Source organism: Erpetoichthys calabaricus, chromosome 9, assembly GCF_900747795.2.
Source record: "Erpetoichthys calabaricus chromosome 9, fErpCal1.3, whole genome shotgun sequence".
Taxonomy (NCBI): Eukaryota; Metazoa; Chordata; class Cladistia; order Polypteriformes; family Polypteridae; genus Erpetoichthys; species Erpetoichthys calabaricus.
In genome coordinates, this window is record NC_041402.2 from 67,068,746 (window position 1) to 67,081,402 (window position 12,657).

At 37.6% G+C, this 12,657-nt stretch overlaps 1 protein-coding gene across 1 annotated transcript in view; it reads left to right on the plus strand.

The window, feature by feature from the left end:
• The window catches only part of dpy19l3 (dpy-19 like C-mannosyltransferase 3), a 146,590-nt gene that overhangs the window by 11,731 nt on the left and 122,202 nt on the right, over nt 1-12,657 (plus strand). Inside the window, exons 3-5 of the mRNA XM_028809677.2 lie at nt 1,330-1,454; nt 7,103-7,193; nt 8,561-8,682. Coding sequence (XP_028665510.1) covers nt 1,330-1,454; nt 7,103-7,193; nt 8,561-8,682 — 338 coding nt within the window. The remainder of the gene's footprint in view (nt 1-1,329; nt 1,455-7,102; nt 7,194-8,560; nt 8,683-12,657) is intronic.

Below are 12,657 nucleotides of genomic sequence, written 5' to 3' on the forward strand. Positions count from 1 at the left end.
TTTGTAGGAAAATTCAAGCGCACCTGTACATAATCTTTTTTGGCGAGTCCGCACATAAAGTTGCATTCCATATATACAAATAGAAAAAATGAAAAAAATGTAGCAAAGTTTCAGTAACCTGTCTAAGACAGGCCAAGTAACCAGGGGAGTCATGTCATATGTCTCAAACCAGAGACATGTTCCACTGTATTTGGCCAAATAAATGCAGTTATCCGTTGCAAATCTTGGGGGTTAGGGGCATAGAATCCCTGCAAATGTGTTTTGGGCCCATGATTACTGTATAGTCTTAAGTTTATTGCACTTAATGAGATATAGAAAGTTTCTAGAAACACAACGTAGAATGATCACTGTGCAAGCAAACCACATATGTGAGGCTGGCTGCTGAGACAAAATGCATAGTGCAGCGGTTCCTTGTAAGCTTAGTAACTTTTTGCAAAGTTTAACTTATATTAAAGTTGTATGTATATTTATTATAGTAAACAACAAAAATTCTGAATATTACAGATATGGATATGAAATCCAGCAAAAAACTAAGCACAAAATAATGAATGTAAATACTTGCTACACAGTCCAGTTTTGCAGATACAGGTGATGGTGATGTAATTATGAAATCCCCTGTGAACAGCCACTTGAAAGTTATATAAGGTTTTGTCCTACCATGATATCGATGTAAGTGAAGATGTGTAGAGGTTGGGAGCACTCCCTAGATGAAGATGAATTCCAACCCAGGCAAAATCATACAAACAAGTGAGCACAGGACAAGAAAAAACTGTAATCTAATGGGTGTAATTGCAATCCAGTTGTGCAGTGAAGCATTGAAACAAAAATACACCAAGTACTGCAATCCTGTCAGCTTCTTATAACTCAGTTTTAAAGCTGGCACCCTCAATTTGTTTCACCCAGAACCCCTCATGGCAGCCATTGAAGCTGTTCAATGATGCCATTCTCTCGGTGTTGCCTGGATTTGCAGTCCATTTTAACCAGAGCAGCTACAGTGATGTTTGTGGTTTTTCAGGAATAGGTTGCAACTTTCACAAAATAATTTCCATTTAATTACTGAAGGCAAACCTGCAAATAGGCAGATTCATAAACCATAATAAAGCTGTGAATTGTAAGGATTGACCTATAAAATATTTTCCATATTAAAATGAAATCACTGTGTCTGTTAAGTGGAGTTCTTTATACAGAGGTGATTAATGCTACAGTGTAATCTGCTAAAAATATTTTTTAACTTTTAGTTTGGTTTTTTGTGTGTAGTCTAATGGTATCTTGAAATTTTCATTGCACATCTTTTTTTTTAATTCTGTAATATGCATTTTTATTTTACAGGGAGCAGAATATGGAATGGCTTATCAGTGTTAGTTGGTTGTTTACTAGCTGCTTCTCTTGGACTTGTCACATCTATTTATGTAGCAACTTTGCATGAGAATGATTTATGGTTTTCTAATATTAAGGTAAGAAATATTTTCTGCTTTGCATTAAGCATATAAGTTTTATTTGGTGAAAAGTTACAGATACTGATTAACGGTGAACCTCCACTTTAAGCATAATAATTCTTCCCTCACCAATAATAATATTTTACCTATTTCTCAATTATGATTTGTGATGGTGTGGGTTAGCTCCACACTCCCGGTGGCAATCTGGAGCATCTTGACCTCTTCACCGTTGATAAAGATGAGCTGGGCAAATGAGGACATATACACATAGCAATAGATAGGTGTAACAGTGATCTAGTGATTTATTTAAAATCCAGCAATTCAGGTGCTCAAAATTGTAGTGCAAAATTTCAAAAAATACATAACCCATGAAATCCATGTGTGAATGTGGAGCTTAAAAATTCAATTAATAAATATCCATTAAAACAAAGTTAAAATCCCTTAGCAGGAAGCTGTCCTTAAAATTCAAGACATCTAAAACTGACATCTCCACTGGTTTACCCTATTCGGGTCTCGCAGCAGGAGAGATGTCTACCAACAAGTGCAAACAACCGTTTATCCACTTGTGTCCCCGCCGCCCATCCCTCCAGAGTCTTGAACAGAACAGGGACAACAGAATCTTGTTGTTCCTGCTCCCATGGTCAGCAGGAGCAACCCTGAGCCTCCTCGAGTGTCGGTCACATGCTTCTGTCCGGAGGCTCGCATTCCCATCTGCCTGCTTAATCCTATTGCATTGACTCTCGCTCCTGCCCTTCTCTCTGTTCGTTTACCACTGCTCTCTTTCATTTTCATCTCTTTGTTCTCCTGTTCTCTGTCATGTGCAGGCTCCTTTATCCTGTCTGTTTAATTGGGTGCAGGTGCGACATGCTGCTCTACCTGAGGCACATTTGGGGCGCCCGACCGATCCGTCTGCCTTTCTACACATATGCGGTGCGATCGGCAAAGTACTCCACTAACCAATGAATGAAACACACACCCCACCCCTAGTTCCGAGCTTTCACACTACCCGGGACACGATTATTTAAAACTAGGGGGGCAAGCCCCCATTGCGCCTTTGGCGCCCAACCCCCAGTTGCGGCCAGTCTGCTGCTCACGTTGTGAAGAGGGGGGCTGAACGCACCCCAAGGAAACACTGTCGCTGTTCCGAAACCCCTTCTTAAATGGTGATACAATGGGAAACAAATACAGTTTTTTTTTTTTACATCCTATTTGTTCGATCAGCTACAGGCTTGCTGCTGCTGCCATGCCGCATGATCTGCATCTCGAACAGCACTTCGGACATTTAAAAGCCTGTATAGCAGCTGTCCTACTCTTTGGCTTTTATTGTTGGCCCCGGGCATGGTTAAATCTCTTCACACTCTTGGTTAAGTCTCGTCTTGCGGGACGTGAGTTATTGATATTCTTTAGTCTATAATTTAAAAACGGAATAAGAATATGAAAATCTAACAACATCACATTAAAGTTCGATACATTCTGAAAAGAATGATACCAAACCTATATATGCAGGTTATAAAATAAGCCCTATTTAAAGTGTGACATAAAAATATCACATAAAATCGTTGCACTTTTAGACTTATGATTTTATATATAGAGTAGATTCTGCCAAATGCCATGGACCACTCATCACATGTTTGGGTACTCAAAGAATTGTATCTAATTTTATTCAAAATATATTGGTTTTGAAGGACATTGTGGGATTTGCCATTTCAGTTTGTGTATCTATAGTGTTTTAGGGTGTTCTTTACATATAACTTGGCTAAGACAGGGGGTCTTCTTTATGTTGCATGTCTCAGACCAAACGATAAATGTGTCATGGTATCTGTTCTTAAACAGGCTTCTGCTGGAGTTGATCATTGTTTTCTCATAACAAAACAATTGTTTTCAATAAATGAATACATTTTTGTAGTTGTATATTCACAATTAAACCTAATCTTCTAACACCATTTTTGGAGTAGTATCTTGTGGCACTATCATTCTGTCATGGAAAATCTTTCCATACATTTCTAGCTTGTCATTTTGTCTTACTCATTTCAAAGGTACCTAGCCCACCCTCCATATGTTGGTAGGAACATATGTCTTCTTGGGTTGGAGCCTATCCCAGCTAGCATAGAATGCAAGGCAGGAACAAACTCTAGACAGGGTGTCAGTCCGTCACAAAGCAAACACACACACTCTCAAACAAAACAGACACTAGGGCCAATTTAATGTCAGCAGTTCACCTAATTTGCATATGTTTGGACAGTGGAAGGAAACCGGACCACCTTTGGGAAAACCCATGAAGACAAGTGAAGAACATGCAAAACTCCAAGCAGAACACAAACCCTGTTCTCATTACTGCAAGGCAGCAGCACTACCACTGTGCCATCATGCCACTCTAGAAAAAGATATTTTATCAACTACAGAAAAAATAACATTTTCCATTTGAGGAACTTTCTAAAGCTTTTTCAGAATTTTGTATTTGAAGTTGCATTATCAATAAAGGGGCTACTTCACATTGGATTCTCTGCTTGGATACCTCTCTGAGTTGGGTAAGGGATAGATGTTAACATTCATGCATGGATTGTAGGAGGCGCTTACTGGTGCTGTAGCCTGAGGCCCTGATCTGTAGGGGTCTCCAAAATTAGGCTTAATTTGTTGGGTTCATCTGTAAACTTGTTTGCTCAATTATTTTCTAAAAAAATTGCTATGCTGCCAGTTTAAATAATCTTTTTTTTTCTCAGCTCCTTAACAACAAACAAATGTGCCGTTGTGACAATACAGTAAATGTAAAAAAGCAAAAATTGCATCAGGAAAGGTTTTTGGCATAAACCCTGTGCCAAGTTAAACATACAGATGAGAAACAGAATGTCCGTCCCAGATTGGTTGAGGCCTGGGTTACCAACGACTGCCATTGATGCTGCTATACAGCAGGGTATCAGTGGAAACTATGCTACTGCTGGCCAAAGAAGGTGAAGGAGAACAATAGGGGGAAATCGGGTTCCAAGACAATCGGTGAAGAGGAAGGTAAAGTGTGTGGAGTTCAGAGTCGGAACTTAGAATATTGGCACACTGACTGGTAAAGGGAGAGAGCTGGTCGATATGCTAGATCAGAGAAAGGTAGGTGTACTCGGTGCATTAGAGTCCAAGTGGAAAGGGGTTAAGGCTAGAAGCATTTTAGGTGGGTGCAAACTGTTCTACTATGGTATGGATGGGAAGAGACGTGGGGTAGAGGTAATTGTAAAGGAAGAGTATGTTAGGAGTGTTTTGGAGGTGAAGAGAATGTTTGGCTGATTATAAAGTTGGAAATCGATGGGGTAATGTTAAATGTCATCAGCGCATATGTTCCATAAGTGGGATATGAGATGGCAGAGAAAGAAGATTTCTGGACTGAGTTAGATGAAATGATGGAGGGTATACCCACAAAAGAAAGAAAACGTGATTGTAGCGAATCTTAATGGGCACATTGGCAAAGGGAACAGTGGTGATGAGGAGGTGATGGGCAGGTATGGCATTAAGGAGAGAAATGTTGACTTTGCAAAAAGGATGGTAATGGAGGTGGTGAATACATATTTTAAGACGTAGGAGGAACACAGGGTGACATATATGAGTGGAGGAAGGTGCACACAGGTTTATGTCCTATGTAGGAGATGCAATGTGAAAGAGATTTGATACTGAAAAGTATAGCATAGTTGTGACTTTGGGTTATACTGCAGTGTGCAGTCTTTGGGGTTTTACACACAAAGGTCCTTTTTTGCTGCCATCAAAATTATGTCTGCTTGGTCTGCAGTGATCAGTCTACTCCCTTCTTCAGCAAGGCAAACATGTTGCTTTACATACAGCCTTTCAGGCTTGTGCACCTTGCATTGCTTTGGCAAGGCTGGAATCAACGCAACACTCAGGTCCAGCTGTATTACTTATGGTCTTCCACTCCTACAATCCAGCTGTAGGTTACCCTTTACAGTAGAAGGTTCATTCAGCCTTTGTTATGGCCACACTGTAGGCAGTTGAGGTCCTGCTATAAAGCAGAAGATAATGCCAAACAAGAGAGCTGATGCTTGTAATGGGTTATACAGTATCTCACAAAAGTGAGTACACACCTCACACTTTTGTAAATATTTTTTAGGGGTGTACTCACTTTTGTTGCCAGCGGTTTAGACATTAATGGCTGTGTGTTGAGTTATTTTGAGGGGACAGCAAATTTACACTGTTATACAAGCTGTGCACTGACTAATTTATATTGTATCAAAGTGTCATATCGTCAGTGTTGTCCCATGAAAAGAAATAATAAAATATTTACAAAAATGTGAGGGGTGTACTCACTTTTGTGAGATGCTGTACATAAACTATTGGACATTTTGACTTTGGTTTCTTTGGTACATATAATCCCATTTTTTTTTTGACAATTTCAAAGTTTTTTTGCATCAGACTTGAATTATGGTTCTTTGTGCACTGACTAGGTGTAGTGAAAAGTACCATACTGAGACATCTTTGGATGTCATTTGAGTGTGATTATTCATTCTTACCAGATGAGACACATAAACTGGTTTCCAAAGAGAGCCCCTGTGAGGAGAATGTACACATTAGTTGAAATGTCAATGAAAAAGTACCTGCAGCTTAAGTACAAGACTTGTTTGCCAAAAACAAATCAATTGGGCAGTAACAGTGTTTCCTACAATGGGCTAAAACATATTTTAGGATCTGTTCTTGACTTATGAAAAATCTTGCCAGAATAGACCTTGGCTCTTAAGATTCTAAATTGGACAAAGAGAGATTCTGGCCAAATTCCTATTTAAAGTAAGGAAAGTAAGTAGAACCAAGCCACAGATGGAGCTCCCAGAAAGGAATCAGTTTAAAAGGAAAACAATCGCCTTTATTGGAGACAGAAGGATATTGGCAGTGGATGCTCTCCAATCAAAAATTTAAATAAGACATTAAATACTCTGCAATGTTGCATAGTTCATCTGAAGTAATATCATGCTGAGTAAAGGCATTCAGGATTTTTCAAAATGTGCTGTGCATATGAATATATCAGAAATTAAGATATGAATGTCAGTCCTGATAAACAGAAAACTCTCATATTGACCCAGCACTTCTAAAATAATTTCAAGGAAGCTTAAATAGACTGTACAATAATTAATAATTTATTAGATTTGGCAAATAAGGAACGGACATAGAAAATGGAAAACACAATTAAAACTCCTGGTGCTACACTGGATCTTCCTGAAGAGGTCTTGAACCCTCTGGCTAACTGGTAGGGTGGCAACTATCTTCCAATTTAGAATGAAACCTCCTTTACCATGAGAAATCTTTATACTCCCTGTTGGGGTGATATTGGGTAAAACACTACATCTACTTCTTAAGTCATGACCTGCACAGCCATAAAGTGCTCATATTCCAGTCTCTAGTAATGTAGACTTTATGCAGAATTTTACCATTAAGTAAATAGCATTGATGGTTTCTAGAATATAGTTGGGTATTTGAACTTGTTACGAAAAAAAAAAATGTCATCCTTATATATTACAGTAATATTTACATTTAAAAATTGGCTAATTTTCAACTGTTAACTGTTATAAACACTCATGAGACTGAACTGTTATAAAAAAGACTAGAAAATAAGGATTCTACAAACAGTACTGTTTAGATATATATTGTTTAATTTTATTACTTTTCTGTTATCCTTGTTCTAGGAAGTTGAAAGAGAAATTTCATTCCGCACTGAATGCGGACTTTACTATTCATACTATAAGCAAATGCTAAATGCTCCAAGTATTCAGCAAGGTAAGAAAGTTACGATGCTTTTCCTATACAATGCAATACAATACAATATACAGCATAATGTAATATTATTTTTTTAAGTTCAAAGTCATGGCTTAATTTTTTTTTGTTAGTAAGCATATAATGTTGGACTTGATTTTCAAGTTATATTACAAAGATTGTACAGTTTATTTTCTAACTTTTCATATTTAATGTACTTGATAAATAACTATTCATAATACTTTTAAGTTTAGAATTTTCATTTTAGCATGGATTTTTTATTTTGTTTGCTCTGGAGATGATGATGATCTTGGAATCAACAGACTGCTGTGCTCTATTTAACAATTGTGCTTAAGGTGCTTCTGTAGACATCTTGCATTTACAGTGGATTCAGAAGGTATTTAGACCTGTTTAATAAATTTGCAAACCTTTCTTAAAATGTTTTTTCACTTTGTCATTATAGGTCAACAATGACACATATGTTCATTTAAAATTTAATCTGCAATATAGTAAAGTGTGCAGAGAGTGAAGGGGTCTGAGTATTTTCTGAATTCACTGTAACTGTTAGTTGACATTGATCACGGCAAATATTCCTCTTAAATTACAGTACACCTGGTGAACAGAGCAGCATTTCCAAAGTCAAATTACATTTACAAGCTGTGTTTACCCCAGTCTAGTAACTTACCCACACTTACTTAAAATCTTGATGTATCTTATTGTTGTATAATTACATCTTTGTCTATCTTTTTTTAATCTAACTTTGTCTAACATCAGTGGATATAAACAACACTGTGAGTGTTCTCATATGCCTTATTGATTACCCGAGGAATAGTAGTAGTAACTAAGTTAATTTGTGTTAGTAGAGTCTAGTGTTTAAAATAATAAGATTTAAACAGCACATTTTCTGTTTAGTCATTGTTCATTTGTCTGTGAGTAGGTAAAGAAACTTGTTGGTGCTCCAGTTGAAAAAAATATTCAATATTTAAAACTACCCTGTACTTCTCCCTTGAACACATATTGAATATAAAATAAATCTAAAGGTTTTTTATATTGTAGTTAAAGTACTCCATATTAAACTTTTAAAGCTTTATCAGAGAAAATATTTAGCTGTAATATTTTGAGAGTTTAAATGACATATTGTAAATATTTTGATAGTAAATGTTTAAATGGAAAAACAGTCCTTAAATAATATATGGTATACTTTCTTCCACTCATTTTAAATACACATTATTACATAAAATGTACAGCCTAATTAGATTAATTTAGCACATTATTAAATTAACACTGCTCTGCTAAAATATTTCATTATTTACCTTGTTGATTAGATGTAAAATAATGTTAAGTTTATATTTTAATATTTTAGTATAATGTTAAAATATCTCTTTTCTCAGGTTTATATGAATTAATCAATGATAATATCACAGAATCAAGGAGAACTATTAATATTCTTCAAAGAATGAACATTTATCAGGAGGTTGTTTTGTCTATTTTTTATCGCATTCTTCCAATCAAGGTAACAAAACTTCACATTGGAATGGTCTGAGGTGGCTTAAATGGGGCACATTTTTCTTGATATTGCATATTTAATATAAGACATTTGAATTCTTCATATTAACATGTAATTTTACTATCTTGTCAATATGCCACACTACACAGATATGAGTAAACTATGATGTTTTATTAAGTGTTATGAAGACCAAAAGAACACTTTGTTAAGGTGCTGTTACATAAGAGTAAATGAGTAAAGATGTATTTTTGCAGTACCTAAACTAAACCATTACCCTACTTTTTAATTTCAAAAATATTTAATTGTATTTTTGTGGTTCTCCTCAGACATGTTTCAGTTTATCACACTATATGTTATGAAATTTCTGATATGAAATATGTTTTTTAATACTCCTAGTGTTAGACTTACCTATTACATTAGAACCTTGTTGCATACCCACGATCAAACAATTTTACCTAAGTTAATTATTAAAATTGTGATCTACATGTATTAAGTAACTTTGTTCTCTATAGGCCTGAATTTGAGTAAAACAATAATTGGTATATTTAAAAATCTTTAAAATGTTGACACTTTTTATTTTTCAACATGTCTCATCCTTACACCTTCCCCACTGTGCAGAGGATCACATTTCTGTACCGCAACCAATTTGCTTTTTTGCTATACTATATTAGTGTGCACTATCAAATTATGTTACTTTGACAAGCAATTTCTTAGAGTAATGTATATACACAGAAGTCTTACAGATGCTGGGAGAAAAATACAAGTAGACATGAGGAGAACACACAGTCTTTAGAAAAACAGTGACTGGGCCCAGATTAAGACAAAGAATCTTAAATCTGTGAGGCTGCAGTAGTAACTACAGCTTTTCCATGGCACACTATAAAGTGAAATGCATAAGTGAGTAGTATAATATTGTGGAATAAGAAATGGGAGGACTTTAAACGTTTGAACTTTAGTATGTATGTTTGAACTCTGTTCTGCTATAAGATGGAAATGTTGGCAAACTGAAAACTCGGACAAAATGGATGGCCATTTCAGATTAAAAATTCATTGGTAAGGAATACTCACACATTGTGATATTCAAGATAAAGTCTTAGTGAACTACAGAAATGTATAAACACCAAAATCAAAGTGAATGAAACGGAAGAGCATGTGCACATGATCAACGCTGGCAACACACTGGAAATAGCCAAGGGGTGCAGTTGAGTAGGAGTGAGTGAGTCACGCCCAGTTTTCCACATTCACCAGGTCCTTGACCACTCACTCTGTGCAGTCATGTTTAAAAGTATAGTGCTTTCATGCTTAGTACAATATTCATGGCAAAGCTTTTACAAATTAGTGTATTGTACTTAGAGGTTCACCTCAGGTAATATGGGACCTCGGAGAAATGGGGTGCATTTGATTGGGGTCCCACAGTACTTTAAATCTTATGATTAATATCTAACCTTAATAGGCATGCAGTTATCTTTCTTTTAGCTGTACAACCAGAGCTAAATGTACATTTCACAAAGGATAGAAATATACATGCCATTAGAGAAGCTGCACAGCTCTGTGAGGCAAATTGGAAAGGTAGAAAGGAAATTCGTTTTTACAAGTGGCCTCTATTTATTTTATATATACTAAATATGAAATAATACAGAAACACAAATAAAGTTGCCAGAGTGATCACTTTTTTTTGCTAAATAAAACAGTATTGATATTCTTATCCATATTACTAACCGAGAATGGTAAACCAGAAGGCATGGATCCAGGTACATGGCGGTGGACGCAGGAGACATAGTGCGCAGGCGCCTATAGCGCGCGTCTCATAAACCGCAAGCGAAGTCTGATCCACTGCGAACGAAGGAGTCATGGCTCAAAAACGAAAGAGCTCAACTAACGAAGGAGTCACGGCTCAAAAACGAAATAGCTCAACTAACGCCACACAGAAAAGAGGATTCTGCACTGCACCCCAGAGTCAAACGGAAGACACTACGGGGTCCGCAAAGGTCCACAAAGATAGTACGAAAGGAGCAGGCGCCTACAACGCGCTTCTGAACTAAACGTCCACACTACACAGCATGGTCCGGGTAATAAGAATAAACGAACTCTCCGTATTAAACGTATGGCATCCTCACACGTCCAAACCATATAGCATATGTGAATCACATTACAGTGATGCATTATTAACAGTACAACCACAGAAAACGCTCCGTATTAACAGTAAGTGCAATTATCCATATTACTAACGGTAGACAACGGATAACTAATGGAGTCACGGTCACGGCTCCAAAATGATCCAGCTCAACTAACGGAGCTACAAAAGCGAGCCCGCATGGATAAAAACAATAGACGTAGGCGCCTACAACGCACGTCTGAAACCGCGGAAGCAAAACTGTCTCGGCTCCAAAACCAAACAGCTTGACTAACGGAGCTACAAAAACGAGCCCGCATGGACAAATACAATGTACATAGACGCCTACAACGCGCGTCTGAAACTGCGGAAGCAAAGCAGACACGGGTTCAAAACGAAAGACCACAACTGACTGAGATACAAAAACGAGCCCACCTGGATAAAATCAATGAACGCAGGCGCCTACAGCGCACGTCTGAAATGCCGCAAGCAAAGCAGGCACGGCTCCAAAAAGAAGGAGCTCGACTAACGGGGCTACAAAAACGAGCCCGCCTGGATAAAACAAATGAACGCAGGCGCCTACAACGCGCTTCTCAAACAACGCAACCAAAGGAGTCATGGCTCCAAAACGAAACATCTCAACTAACGGACATACAGAAGCGAGCCCGCCTGAATACAATTAATGAACGTAGGCGCCTACAACGCGCCTCTCAAACAGCAGAGTCAATAGATAAATGGCAAAGACAGGAATGACAGATGGCCGCTAAACAATTCCGCCAATTAGCTGACAACGCATTCTGTAATGAGTCCACTATTAGTGAACATTCATTAGGATTAATGAATATACTTCCTTTGTTCGTCATCTACACCTTTATACTCCAATATATCTCATACATTCATCAATGTATTTCGGGTTACCCAACACCGGGGGTAGGCGAGTGAAGCGAGCAGGGGGCGGAGCCCCCTTGTTTCTTAGAGAAGTCTGCCACCTCTTTCTCTCAACCTCTATCAACCTCTTAGCCATTGTAGGTTCAAGCATTATACACATTGAGTCATGTGTGGATCTTCACTATCCAACAATCAGTTGTCCTCCATGGCTGTGGTTTCAGTACTACTGAAAAAGACAAGACATATTCATGTTTAAATTCTCTTCTTCACATATCCCTTTTGAAACTATTCAACTTGCAGAGCACTTTTTGTCACAGCACTGACAATGATAAGAATAACTGTTGTAAAAGATAGATGTTTCATGGTGATTATTTTCCAAAGCTGTTTGAATGACCAATAATTTAAGGGGGGGAAGCTAATACTTTTTTTGTAAAACCTAGTGCTAGGGTGTTGTACCATGTTAGCCATTATGAATGTAGAGAAAAGTCCAGCAAAATGACACCTTTTATTGGCTAACTCAAAAGGTTACAATATGCAAGCCTGAGTGCCTCGAAAGCTTGCATATTGTAACCTTTTGAGTTAGCCAATAAAAGGTGTCATTTTGCTGGACTTTTCTCTGTAAAACTTATAAATACTACTCCTTAGTTGTAAAACCAGCAGCCCCGCGATTCTCGAAAGAATCACAAATCCAAGAATGGCAATCACTTTCTGTTCCTTCCGATATTAGTAGGGATGAAATATCATGGAGGGTGTGTGCGTCCACAGTGCCACTCACAGTGTGGCGGCGATGTTGACGTACAATTCCGCTAGTCATGAGGCGTGTTTCAGAAGCGCGTTGTAGGTGCTTTCGTGTATTGTTTTTATCCATGCAGTCTCGCATTTGGCAGTGGCGGTAGTGTAAACGACTTGCCTGTTGCCTCTGGCATCTGTGCATATATACTGTACAATCTGGCATGCATGCTGTACCTCAGGTTTAGTTT